Source organism: Dama dama, chromosome 28 (assembly GCF_033118175.1).
Source record: "Dama dama isolate Ldn47 chromosome 28, ASM3311817v1, whole genome shotgun sequence".
Taxonomy (NCBI): Eukaryota; Metazoa; Chordata; class Mammalia; order Artiodactyla; family Cervidae; genus Dama; species Dama dama.
Genome location: NC_083708.1, coordinates 23490001 through 23504657, shown reverse-complemented (window position 1 = coordinate 23504657; position 14657 = coordinate 23490001). Strand labels below are relative to the sequence as shown.

Sequence of the window (14657 nt, the reverse complement as noted above, 5' to 3'; positions counted from 1 at the left end):
AAGACATATTTAGACAGACACAGTGTAAGCTCTAGCTTCATTTTCTAAGTTTAGTCATGAATTAGATATTACAATATAAAATTTACTAGTTTATTAAAAAAAACAGTTGAAATAAATAAATTTTTTAAAAGGCTTTTTCCCCTTTTCCCTCAGTCTCAGGAATTAGAGATGGTCTAGATAAGTGTTCCTGAGAGCTCTGGTCTCAAGGCACAGGGAAAGAAAATCAAGTTCTAACAAAATGGCAGTAGGTCTAAACCAAATGGTGGCCAGACAAAGCAAAATGGCCATGAGAAATCACAACACAGAACACATAATTAAAACACAGACATATAAACCTGGCAGTCCTCATCAGACACTCCCTTAAACACAAGAATGCAGTCTCTCAGAAAACCTCCTATAGAGACAAGGAATTTCAGATCCAAGTACTAACAGAGTGAAAGAAAATACCTCAGGTCTTCAAAGATTTCAAAGGGAGGAAAGGAAGCCAGGTTCAAAGAAGAGGGAGGAGGCAGGAGAGGGGGGCAAAAGGGGTGGCCTTACAGACATCTCCTGCCACCTGCAGATACCCAGGCATTATGGGACTTTACCCTGGGCCTCCAGAGAAAGGAGGACTGGAACTCGGCCCTACCAGAAATCAGAACCAGAATTCGAGTTCTCGGCCAAGAGGAGGTCATCGGTCTCCAATCCTCAGCTCAGGCTGTGGCCCTTCGACCAGATTCCTGCATCCAGGACCGGGGGACTAGAAAAACAGGGAAGGATAGGAAGGGTCAAGGAGAGGAAAGAGAGAGGAAAGGGGAGAGAGGTCAAAAAAGTCTCTTGCTCTGTTTCGTTCAGGGCACTCTGGCCAGTTGTCCACGACAGAAGGAGACCAGGGACAAAGGGTACCAGTTGAGATCGCTGGGTCTGGTCCATTGGCAGGCAAGCTGGCCCCTGAGTACCCCGAGAAGTCAGGATGTCAGTCTCAGCGAAGAGGAGTCCCCACCAGAGTCGTCATTTGTTGCAGGAAAGGGGACCATTTCCAGGGTCCAAAACTGGGCTCTTGTCTAACACTCGGAAATGAATTGTCCAATGAGATACATGTGCTGACAAGGCAAGAGATTTTATTGGGAAAGGGCACCCTGGTGGAGAGCAGGAGACTAAGGGGAACTCAGGAGAAGTACTCTGTCGAGTGGCTCCCAGTCTCGGGCTTTATGGTGATGGGATTGGTTTCCAGGTGGTCTTTGGCCAGTCATTCTAATGCAGAGTCTTTCCTGGTGGTGCACACATCGCTCAGCCAAGATGGATGCTAGCGAGAGGGATTCTGGGAAGTGGACGACACGCTGTGTCTCCTTTCAACCTATCCCCACCTCTTCTGGTTGGTTGTGGCTTTTTACTTCCGTATTCCTTACCAGGCTCTCCTGTCATAAAACAACTCAAGGGAATGGTTACTACGGTGCCTGGACGGGTGGGTGGTTTCAATCAGTGTGCTTCCCCTAACATAATGACAAGAAAAGTATGAATCCACCTTTATACAAAGATCAGTTGTCTTGAAGTTTGTTATTGTAGTTTTCTCAAGGCCAAAGAAACTGAAGCTGGAGAAAGACAAGTTCAAGAGAAAAGGACGAGGTGGCTGCCATTCCAAGGATGAGTCTCAAGGAGTTCAACATTTCCTGCATGACTGGATGATTGTGACCTTTGGTACTGTACACACACGTATCTCAGGCCAAGCCAAATACCTGGGAGCCATCTTTCAGGTTCCTCTTTCCATTCCCCTGCCATGCACGTCAGCAAGAAATAATATTGTTTAATATTATCTCTTACAGACAAGACCACAGAGAGACTTGAGACAGTTTCTTCCAAGATGCAAACAGGTTGCGGGCAGTGGTGTGACTGGAGGAGGGAGCCAAAACTCCTTCTGGTCCCTTCTCTTCTGTTCCTTTATGAAATTCTCTAATCGTTGCATGTGGGACTAGCATGGCAACAACTGGAGTTCTTAGGACACTGGGAGAAGGAAAGTTCAGAAACTGTGGAAACATGGGGAAAGGGGAAGAATGCAAGGCAAAGGGTCTATCGACGGAAAAATGCAGTCACAACCTGCAAGTAGAGACTTATTTTCTCTGGTGGGAATGTTCAGAACTCTGAGCCCAGGAGACAAGATCTCAGTAGATATGAGAAAACTGCTCAAGGTGGCTGTTGGGGAAGTCAGGCTATATGCAAGTTTGCCACAAAGGGAGCAGGTGATCTGAACATCAAAGGCCAGGTATCAGGAAAAGGAATTTAGCATTCTTTGTCTGGGAAGATGCAAGCCTCTGGGCTCACTGAATTCATTGCTTTCAAATGCACCTCAGCTCTCTGGGGTCAATCCCCTTTCCTTGTTCACCTTGCTTCTTGCATTGCTCAATTACTCAGTTGTGTCCAACTCTGTGTGACCCATGGACCATAATCTGCCAGGCTCCTCTGTTCATGGGATTCTGCAGGTAAGAATACTGGAGTGGGTTTCTGTTCCCTTCTCCAGGGGATCTTTCCAACACAGGGATCGAATCCGGGTCTCCTGCATTGCAGGTGGATTCTTCATCTGAGACACCAGGAAGCTAGAGAATTTTATTCACCAAACCCAAATGATAAGTTTCTCTAGAAGAAATAAATGATAGCATAATCTAGGCCATGTTTCCTGAGATGACATTCGGGATGATGGTAGGCATGTTTGCACCACAGGATGAACCTCTTCTCCGTTATTCTGAATGGGAACAGCAAGGCCTGCAGTTGTGAACCTGTTTGCTTTTCCTCATCTAGATCGGGGTTTCTAACCTTAGCACTAATTGACATTTCCAGCCTCGTAATCTTTTACAGTAGGGGACTGGCGTATGTATTTTGGGATTCACAGCAGCATGTCTGGACTCTGCCCACTAGATGTCAGGAGCATGCTCTTTTCCACGTGTGACCCCGAATGTGCTTCCAGAATTTGCCGAATGTCCCCAGTTGGCAAATCACTAGTTGTGATCCACTGACGTATAGCAACACGGGGCTTGAAGTGCTTATGATTGAACCTCTTGAGTCTATGTTACTGGGGAACATGTGCTCATATGCTCAGTTGCTCAGTCTTCTGACTGTGTCCCCATGGACTGTAGTCTGCCAGAATTCACTGTCTGTGGGGTTTCCAAGGCAAGAATACTGGCGAGGCTTGCCATTCCCTTCTCCAGGGCATCTTCCCAACCCCAGGGATCGAACCCAGGTCTTCTGCATTGCAGACAGGTTCTTTACTGTCTGAACCACCAGACAAGCCCATTGTTGCCCCGAGAATAAGGTCAGCAGTGCCATCTTTCTAGATTCCACATATGTGCATTGATATACATTGTTTGTTCTCTCTTACTGACGTACTTCACTCTGTAAAATAGGCTCTAGCTTCGTGCACCTCATTAGTTCTTATTCAAATGTGTTCCATTTTATCACTGAATAATAGTCTGCTGTATATAGGAACCACAGCTACTTTATCCAATCATCTATGAATGGACATCTAGGTTTCTCCCATGTCCTAACTAATGTGAATAGTGCTGCAATGAACTTCGGTGTACTTGTGTCTTTTCAGTTATGGTTTCCAGTGGTCAGGTTTTAGAGATAATTTAGATAAGGAGGAATAAGTGATAAGAATCTGGCAATCACCAAAAGAATAACCAAAAGAAGTGAAAGTAAATAGAAATGATGATGTTTTCGGAAAGTGTGAAGAGCATGTTCAGTGGCAAATTTTCCATCGTTTTGAGTATGCCTTATAGTTTATGAAGTGTAAATGAATAAGAATGCCTAGGACTATTCTCCATGGAAAACAAGTCTTCACGGAAAGATGATAAAGTGATGAAAATGGAGGGAAGAATTATTGTTAAGAGTCTAGCTATCACCAAAAGAAAGGAGAAATAGAAGTGAAAGTAAATAGAAATGAGGATGTTTTAGGAAACTGTGAATAGAGTATTCAATGGGATAGCTTCCATCTTGGTGAGTATGCCTTGTAGTTTATGAACTGTAAATGAATAAGGATGTCCAGGAACATTCTCCATGGAAAACAAGTCTTCCAGGAAAGATAAAGCGACGGAAGTAGAGGGAAGGTCTGTGAAGGGCGTGAGGATTATATTTGTCGATTATTTGAAATGGATCAGAGGACACAGGGAAAAAGCTCCAAGAAGATTCAGTGTAGCAGAAGTAAGGTGAGTCTAGGTTCAAGGATTTTGAAGGAAACGGTTTGTTCTTGAGAATATTTGATACAATTTCTATCCGCCCTCCCCCCACAATAAAACCCCATTTTTCTGACAGAGTTGTATGTCTCTAGCTACAGACTGTAATCAACTACGATGTGAAGCCCTGGGAAATAATTTTTGCTTGGATAGCAAAGAAAGGACAGTCTAAGCTTCATTGTACACAAATATTTCGATTCAACGACCTGGCAACCTGAACTGGCAACATATCAGAAAGGAGTAATAAAAGTGTTCAGTTCAGTTCAGTTGCTCAGTTGTGTCGGACTCTCTGCGACCCCATGGACTGCAGCATTCCTGGCTTTCCTGTCCATCACCAACTCCCGAAGCTTTCTCAAACTCATGTCCACTGAGTCAGTGGTGCCATCCAGCCATCTCGTTCTCTGTCGTCCCCTTCTCCTCCTGCCTTCAATCTTTCCCAGCATCAGGGACTTTTCCAATGTATCAGTTCTTCGTATCAGGTGGCCAAAGTATTGGAGTTTCTGCTTCAGCATCAGTCCTGCCATTGAATATTCAGGACTGGTTTCCTTTAGGATGGGCTGTTTGGATCTCCTTGCAGTCCAAGGGACTCTCAAGAGTCTTTTCCAACACCACAGCTCAAAAGCATCAATTTTTTGGCACTCAGCTTTCTTCATAGTTCAACTCTTTTCCCTACATAACTACTGGAAAAGCCGTACCTTTGACTCCCTGGACATTTGTTGACAAAGTTATGTCTCTGCTTTTAAATATGCTTTCTAAGTTGGTTATAGCTTTTCTTCCAATGAGCAAGTGTCTCTTAATTTCATAGCTGTAGTCACCAACTGCAATGATTTTGGAGCCCAAGAAGATATATTGTCTGTCACTATTTCCGTTGTTTCCCCACCTATTTGCCATGAACAGATAGGACCGGATGCCATGACCTTAGTTTTCTGAATGTTGAGTTTTAAGCCAACTTTTTCACTCTCCTCTTTCACTTTCATCAAGAGGCGTTTTAGTTCTTCTTCATTTTCTGCCATAACGGTGGTGTCAGCTGCATATCTGATGTTATTGATATTTCTCCCAGCAAACTTGATTCCAGTTTATGTTTCATCCAACCTGGCATTTTGCATGATGTACTCTGCATATAAGTTAAATCAGGAGTGTCACAATATACAGTATAATTGTTGTAGGAAAAGGGACCCCTTCCAGGGCCCAAAACTGGGCTCTTGTCTAACACTTGGAAATGAATTGTCCAAGGATACACATGTGCTGAGAAAGAAGAGATTTTATTGGGAAAGGGCACCCGGATGGAGAGCAGGAGGGTAAGGGAACCCAGGAGAACTGCTCTGCCACGTGGCCCCCAGTCTTGGGCTTTATGGTGATGGGATTGGTTTCCAGGTGGTCTTTGGCCAGTCATTCTAATGCAGAGTCTTTCCTGGTGGTGCACGCATCGCTCAGCCAAGATGGATGCTAGCGAGAGGGATTCTGGGAAGTGGACGACACGCTGTGTCTCCTTTCAACCTATCCCCACCTCTTCTGGTTGGTTGTGGCTTTTTACTTCCGTATTCCTTACCAGGCTCTCCTGTCATAAAACAACTCAAGGGAATGGTTACTACGGTGCCTGGACGGGTGGGTGGTTTCAATCAGTGTGCTTCCCCTAACATAATGACAAGAAAAGTATGAATCCACCTTTATACGAAGATCAGTTGTCTTGAAGTTTGTTATTGTAGTTTTCTCAAGGCCAAAGAAACTGAAGCTGGAGAAAGACAAGTTCAAGAGAAAAGGACGAGGTGGCTGCCATTCCAAGGATGAGTCTCAAGGAGTTCAACATTTCCTGCATGACTGGATGATTGTGACCTTTGGTACTGTACACACACGTATCTCAGGCCAAGCCAAATACCTGGGAGCCATCTTTCAGGTTCCTCTTTCCATTCCCCTGCCATGCACGTCAGCAAGAAATAATATTGTTTAATATTATCTCTTACAGACAAGACCACAGAGAGACTTGAGACAGTTTCTTCCAAGATGCAAACAGGTTGCGGGCAGTGGTGTGACTGGAGGAGGGAGCCAAAACTCCTTCTGGTCCCTTCTATCCTATTCCTTTAGAAAACAGCATTTCTTGTTTGTTCTTTTATGTAAAGGCCTGCTCTCTACATGTGGAATAGCATGGTAACAAACTGATGTTCTTAGGACACTGGGAGAAGGTAAGATTAGAAACTGTGTAAACATGGGGAAAGGGGAACAATGCCAGGAAAGAGGCCTATTGCAACCCAGGGTTTGAACCCACATCTCCGGGGGGCTCTTGCACTGCAGGCCAATTCTTTACCATTGAGCCACAGGGGAAGCCCATTTTTCCATGTGTATTTACAAATTGTTATAAGTAATATTGCTGATTATTTACTTCAGGCAAGTGTAACGCCCCCTCCCCTCCACCACCCCACCCCCGCTCTTCTGGTGTCCATTAGTTGTTCTGTATATTTGAGGAAGCAACTTATTTTCCTTGGTAAGACTTTCCTACCATCTCAAGGAAAAAACAGAGGTGATATGCTCTCGCATGAGCGAAACCCATGACTTCTTTCTGCACATTCCAATAAAAGCCCTGCCATAATCTCAAGCCCCAGCTCCGGCATGCTGTCTCTCCTTGCTCCCAGGGCCTGTGTGCTAGTTGGTTGCATTTTTGTTTCTTCAGCAGAAGTTTTCGGTCTCTCAGGTCAATATCCGCCTCTGTGGGATGAGAGTCCTGGTCAGTTCAGTGACTACAGTGTGGAGAATGGAAAGTACATTATTGATCCCTGGGTATACCCTAAGAGAATGGGCATGTATAAAATCCTCCTGAACAAGACAGCCAGTTATTTTGAAAAATTTGCACCAGATAATGAACAAAATTTTTTATGGGGATTAGCTTTGCAGCATGGCTGGCAATTTACATCAGGTAAGAATGATTTGTTTTTACTCGAATGATTTTCCAATCTAACCATGTGGTAATTGGGAAATGGAACTCTGTATAAACCAATTTTTGAAAATCAATTTCTTTCTTTTCTTTTTTTTCTCCTCATAACCATTAGTTTTCTACTTCTTCTCCTCCATAAATCTTTCTGGGTTGCCTGTTTTGATTTGAAACTGCAGTGAGGCATATAGTATAGTTGCCAAACACAAAAAGACTTCATTTCCAACATATTGGGCATTCTACTTGAACTCCTACTAGATGCCAGATTCTATTCTAAGCACTGTGATGAACAAAACAGTCAAGAAGACATGCATTAAAAACAGAAGATGATGTCAAATTACTTTGACTTTCTTGAAGTTCTAACTATGATTACCTATACATGGAGATGGAGAGAGGCAAGAAAGGGACCTTGTTCATGAGGATGTTTCTCTGCAAAAGATCAATTCCTTTCAGAAATAAAGTACATTCTAGTGTTTAGTTAGCAGATATGTTTGGGCCAAAGGTTCATAAATTATAAGATATTTGGCTGACAGAAAGTCTTATGAAAGGGAGTGGTGTCTCTTGCACTCCATACTACAATACTACCGATAAGGAAATTTGTTCTGTTCTTTTGTTCCTTTATTGGACCGGAACCTCGTGGTCTGGAGTCGACAATGAAAAAGCAAAAGAAGGAAAGAGGCTAATATTCCCTGGGTTACACAGCCGGCTTTCGCACTCCAGGGAATCAGCCAGAAATAGAGAGAGAGAGAGAGAGAAAGAAAGAAAGTCACAGAGACCCAAGCTCTGATGGAGCAAAGGTGCTTTTAATCGACATGATGTGGGCATATATACTGTCTTACAAGGTAGTTATTCTCAGCAAAGATAAAGATTAAAATTCCAGACTTACAAAACAAAAGGCGATAAACAATCACTTTTACCATATGGTTCATAAAAAGGAAGAGGGTACTTATCACCGTATTGAAAAACTAAGGAAGGAAATGCCTGGATTGCTCAGCCCCTGGGAAAGGGGGAAAGGTGTGCCTCTCCTCTTAATTCCTGAATATTCAGGAATTGATAAGGACCAGAGGATTCTTGACAGATCCAAAACAGCACACAGGAAGCCTCCTGTTAAATGCTTCCTGACAATTCCCCCTATTTTATTATATTTGTAAAAAAGGTCCTGACCAAAAGAGTTTGGTTAGTATTAACCAACCTTATAGAAAGGCGATGATAAACAACAAATACAGTTATCAGGACAATCACCAAAGTTACAGTTCCAGACCCGATGCTGTGGGTAATACTTTGAAACCATCTTCATGGGTCTAGCTCAGATAATTTGTTCAGCTAAAGTTTCCAAATTAGTGCAAGAGGGCAGATATTTAGAAAAAGTTTTAAAGATTTCCTTTTGCAGTAATTGTACATTCAGAGAGGCATTATCAAGTAAATGAAATTTGATTTGTTTCCAGTTGTAGGTAATATGATTGAAATGAACAGGAGTAACACAAAATTGGCAATTAATAAAAGTTACAGAACGTAAAGTCTTATTAAATTGTAAATTTCTTATGGCTACAACAGAAGGAAGTGGGACACAGGACTGTATTAGATATGACTAATTATAGTGAAAGAAATAGTTACTATGACCACAACTGGTCCCTGTGAAATGTCCGGTCTAAGTCCCAAGTCCTTCAGTGCTGGCAGCAAGTTTCCATATGTCTCATTGTTCAGGCCCGATTTGTTTATCGAGGACGATTGGGGGATGCCATTCCACTGTCAAGCCAGCCAAGAAGTCCTTTGTCATGGTAATGTTTCAACGTAGTGTTAGTAACCTTTGACATAATGTTTTTTGTTCTTTCCCTAGCTCTTTCCCTAAAGTTTCAGTAGTAAACATGGTTCACAGACAGAAAAAGGGCAGCAATGTCCGAAAGTCTTCTTTTGGAGACAGGACCAAAGCCCAGGTTTGTCAGCTGACGTTTATGCATAATTTTCCTGGGCCCAGGCACAGTGGAAAGCCTAAAGAAATGTTAATTAGTTTTCCTTCTTCCCCAGGGTGTGAGGGTTCCAGGGAGGGGGCATATGGGTGGAGTCATTGGTTGATAGGATCAGTCTTTTCTCCACTTATTTTATGACCTGTAATAAAGGGGGATTGGGTAAGTAAGCACAGTTAAGTCTGATTTGTTAATCCATCTCAAGTGGGAGTCTCGCAGGTCAGCATAGTGATAGGAAGGTTTTCAGGACTTTGAGGCATTTCCTGTGGAGAAACCAGATTTTTAAAATCTTGATTATCTGTCCCCAAGTGGGAAGATCATAGGGTTGATGTCCCCAAGGGCGACACTTTCTGGAGATCTTTAGAGCCGCTGTGGCCAGTATTGGAATTTCTTCCTCCTGGGGTTCCTGTTGTTTTGTCTCCATTTTGAATGTCAGGGGCCCCCTTTGGTCGAATTGTCTGAGGAAAAAGTTTGTTGGATCCATCTGGGGAAATACAAGCATATCCCTTTCTCTATAAGATTAATTTCCCAGATTTCCATTGTTTCGTTAACCCGTCTTGGTACCAAATGAGCAGAGGAAGAGAAGTGTCCTTCAACTCCTCGAAATGTCTTTATGCTCTTGTTAAAATATTTCCCTGTGATAGGTTTAAAAAAATTTAAAACAAATAAAGCTGTATTAGCAATAGTTATAGGTTTAGAAAATATCTTGTGTTAGAATCTAGTAAAGTCTGCTTTAGATAAGGAAGACAGTAGTGTACCTGTGTATTCCCCCTTCTTTAATTTTTTTTTATTTGTAACTTTAGTGCATGATGTGTTTGTTCAACTATGTTTTGTGTCTGTAGATTATAAGGAATACCTGTAATATGTTTAATAGAAAAAGATTATAAAAATTGTTTAAAGTCTCTAGAAATATAGGTAGGGCCATTGTCTGTTTTAATAGAACTAGGAGTTTATGGTGGAGGTTTCTATATTTTTTAATTCAAAAACTGAATATATAGAATCAGAGACTATATTAATGGGGTAAGAATGTAGGCAAATAACTTGAATAAGAGCATAAAATTCATTTTGTTGAGCAGAATTAAATTTAGTATAAAAGACTTTATATTTTTTAAGAGACCAGAATGAAGCTTTGGTGTTTTTAGTCCCATTTATATAAAAGAAATGTGACAAATAATAAATTCAGTGTTTTTGAAGAAATTCCATAGCTTACCAGGAGGATAATGAAATGAAATTTCTCCAAAATATTTTAGAAAAGCTAATTGGAAATTGGTAGAAGTTTGTAATGTGTTCTCAAATTGAGGTTTATTTGTAATAAAGTTTTATTAAAGTATAAAGGAGATAGAGAAAGCTTCTGACATAGGTATCAGAAGGGGGCAGAAAGAGTGCCCCCCTGCTAGTCTTTAGCCAGGTGTCATATAACTACTAGTAAAGTCAAGTCGTTCAATCGTGTCCGACTCTTTGCAACCCCATGGACTGCAGCCCACCAGGCTCCTCTGTCCATGGGATTTTCCAGGCAAGAATACTGGAGTGGGTTGCCATTTCCTTCTCCATATAACTACTAGCAGTCTGCTAATTAGAGAAAGGAAATGTCTCAAAACTGAAGAGAATAACACCAGGCCCCTCACCTACAACATGCATTTTGAGATAACCTTGGCACCAGGTGAGTTGTCTCAGGCCACAAAATGATTGACATGAATCTTGAAGAAAGGCAGGTTTCCAAGAAAATACAGTTTCATTAACATAGCTTAAGACAAACATTTCCATAAGAAAATGGTTAACTCAGGGTTTGAGAATAGTTAACTTCAAGTGAAACCAGGTGTCATTATGGTAACACAGTATTTTAAGAGAAACCTCCTTTTAATTTTGTATAGAGAAGGAGAAAAAAAAAAGAAAAGAAATATCGCTAGTTTGTTTCCTCCTGCCGCTTAAGAGAGATAAAAATGTCTGACACTTGCAGCCTATTTTCTCCATTTGGAGACCCCTGGCCTTCCTGCCTGTTAAGTCAAACTAGATCGGCCAAGTAAAAGACCGAGGGTTTGTGGGGGCAGGGGTCTAAAAAGTCCGGTAGGTATTCTAGAGAGGACTGCTTGAGTGTAAAGGAGAAAGTCATTTAAGGCTGGTATATCAACAGCAGCACAGCCAAAGGTTGAGGGTTTGAGGGAAAAGGTGGAATTTGCCCCTGGTTTTTGTTGAAGGGGACCTGGGGGGGTCTCCTGCTTGGAGTTTCCCGGAATAGGTTTTCCTTCAATATCAAATTTAGATTTGCACTCTTTGGCCCAATGCATTTCTCTACAGCAGCCAGGGCAGATTTTTGGAGGTTTTTTTTTTTTTTTTTTTTAATTAGCTTTCTTAGGGCAGTCCCTTTTTAAATGGTACTTATCTCCACATGTAAAGCATCCATTGTTTTCCTTTTCGTAAGGCAGCAATGATTGTTTCAGCTAGCATTTGCATCTTTTGAGTTTCTGATCCTATATTGTGACAAGCCTTCAAATAATCAAAAATAGTCCCTGTCTCATGAATTGGGGATATAGCCCTTTGACACTCCTGATTTGCATTATCATAAGCAAGTAATTTCTCTAGTTGCCTTTTAGCTTCTTCTCCAATTACAGTATGGGAAATAGCAGTTTCTAATCTAGCTAAGAAATAAGCATACATTTCATTAGGTCCCTGAAATATTTTAGTGTAGCTACCTATAGGCTCCCCTTGAGGAGTAATTCGATCCCAACCTTCAAGGGCCTCTGTTTTTAATTGATCATGCAACAAAGGAGGACATCGTATTTGAGCTTCTATGGCGTCGAATTGTCCAGTGCCAGTTAACATTTCAAAAGTAATTAAAGTAATTTGGTTTTGGGGAGCACCAGCTTGAGCATTTCTGTTAGCATGATCTCTGGCTATATCTTGAAACCACAGTGTCCATTGAAGATACTCTCCTGGTTTAAGGAGAGCTTTTATTAAAATTCACCAATCATAGTGAATAAAGGTTCCAATAGAAGACGCCATAGCATTTAGAATCTCTCTAGTAAAAGGCCAATGTGGGCCATACAAAGTTATGGCCTTTTTCACTTGTTGCATGTGGGAAAGGTTAATACCTTCATATTGAGGTGTTATTTGCCCTTGAGCATCAACATTTCTTAAAACAGGAAAGGTGGAGAATCCTTCAGCTTCAGAGACTTGCGATTGCAAAGCCAGCAATTCAGAGAGCCTTTGTCACCAAGGGAGTAGATTAAAGCTGTTTTCAGTTTTCAGTTCAAAGGTGTTTTAAGGAAGTCATTGTCAGAATCATTAGGTTCTATCGAGGGAGTGACTCTGGGATATGTGCCCTCCGGCAGGGGAGGAGCGCTTGGAGCAACAGGGGCAGGGTTGGTAGGAAAATCCTGAAATATGTTGTTCTAATTGGGCCTTTCGTAAGGTATCATCATCTAATTCATATTCATGTAATGAGTGTTCTGCCTGTTGCCGAATATCAGGAGGGCTAGAATTACCTTGTAATGGCAGAATCACGGCTTCAATGAGAGACCATAGGGGCCAGAAATCTATCGGAATATTTTTTCCCTGTCTGACGGCTCATTCAACATTCTCTTTGACCCGATGCCAAATTTCTAAATCAAAACTACCTACATCAGGGAACCAAGGGTTACATTCAACCACTGTCTGAAGGCAAGCGTCTATTCGCTGATGTGAAACTGAAAATCCCTGAACTTTAAATAAGTGATAAAGTAAAATAGAAAAGCGAGGGGGCTTTCCAGCCGATTGACCTATGTCTTAATACTTACCAACCTCAATAGGCCCTGTGGGGTCACTCCGTCCAAATCTTGCCATGTGTACCAGAGTCCCTGTTTCTGGGTGCAACTTGTTGGTCCTATATTGGACCAGAACCTGGTGGTCTGGAGTGGACAATGCGAAAGTGAAAGATGGAAAGAGGCTAAATGTTTCCTGACACTGTTCTGATGAAAAAAAACATAGGGAGAAGATTATAGTTTATCTGAGATCTAGGGAGGAGTCACATGCAGGAGCTACTGAAGTTGGCTGTTCACCCACCTTTGTCAGGTGATGTCTTGAGACTCAAACCAGCTCTTTATCAGGCTTTTCTCAGAGTCAGAAAGATGGAGATCTAGGAGAAATCATTAGCACTATGGGAGGCATGCCAGTCTCAGGGGCCTAGGGGCCAGCAGTAGATGGAGGCTGAATGGGCTGGCAGATTAATGTTTTTCTTATTCTTTCATTACACTTACATATTACGATCAAGCCTGACTAAACTTACCTAATGATGGGCTTCTATGTCTCCAGCATGCAGTTGTGGGGTGGGAGTACTTCAGACAGTTTCCTTGCCATCCAAGACCTTACAACACAATTAAAACAGAAAAGATATCAGAAATGAAACAATGAGCAATAAACAACAACTCTTGGTTAAAAGTTAAAGTGCAAAACAAAGGGACACAGTGGAGTCAGATGCAGTAATCAGAAAAAAATGGGTCTGAACTGAAATTTGAAATGTGAACAGAATTTCACTGGGGGAAAAAAGAAGTGAAATCTACTAGGGAATAAAAGTATGAGCAAAAACTCGTTCTCAGGAGTGGCTGCACATTGAAAACAACTACAAAATTTTCAAAAATATCAATGCCTAGGTCCACCAGCAGAAATTTGACTCTTATTTCAATAGTGTGGAAAATTAAGGTAAAAAACAATAGCATGGCACAAGTGTATGTGATTGGGTGCAGTGTGTGTGTGTGTGTGTGTGCCTTTGCAGTCTGAGGAACAATCAGGAAAATTCACACTTCTAATATTCATGCAGGTGAATAGCGTTAGCAAGTTCTTTAACGATCACTGTTTAATAACAATCAGGTCAGGAAAAGGAATAAATACAAAAGCAAATAATATTTGAAACAGATAATTCTAAAGTGGAATATTGTTGTGATGTTAGATGAAGGAAAAGAAATTGGTACTGAGATGGGAGATGAAGGTAAAGAGTGATAGGAAGAGAAACACAAGTCATAAGAAGATAAATGTTTGTTTCTTTGCAAACAAAATGCATTAGGCAAGGGATGATTATAACAAGTTTCAAAATGTGCATAGTAAATCATCTGTGCATCCTCTCTCTTCTAGGCAGATTGGTTGATCCCACCCAAACGACAGACTGTGGCTATGAATCTGGAGATCGTTTGTGCATCTCTGTGGACAGTTGGTGGGCCGGTATGTTCATTTATTAGTGAAATAAGTTAATAACCTTCCCCCAAAGAAAATATCCAAGTTAAAATCTTAGGGACAGAGACAAACCAAAAACAGCACTATTGCTCCGTAAAAATGAATCCACTTCATCATGTATCTCGTGGCCTTTATGTCACATTCTAGGATTTAATGGCCACAATTTCAATAACGATTCTTTAGGACATATTTTACCCAGGGACTGAAACGAGGAACTGCAAAAGACAATGGCTTTTGAATGGCCAGCACTGGTGTTAGATGGGAGGTCCCACTAATCAGAGAAGTCTCGAGGACCAGGAAGGATGAAAAAAGAGAGAACAAGAAAATAATACTTTTTTTTTTTTTTTTTCATTTTGCTCAGACCAA

At 41.5% G+C, this 14657-nt stretch overlaps 1 protein-coding gene across 1 annotated transcript in view; it reads left to right on the top strand.

Annotated features, from left to right (window-relative positions):
* The window catches only part of C28H6orf58 (chromosome 28 C6orf58 homolog), a 110069-nt gene that overhangs the window by 4768 nt on the left and 90644 nt on the right, over window positions 1-14657 (top strand). Inside the window, exons 3-4 of the mRNA XM_061131796.1 lie at window positions 6868-7110; window positions 14193-14279. Of these exons, the coding sequence (XP_060987779.1) occupies window positions 6868-7110; window positions 14193-14279 (330 nt within the window). The remainder of the gene's footprint in view (window positions 1-6867; window positions 7111-14192; window positions 14280-14657) is intronic.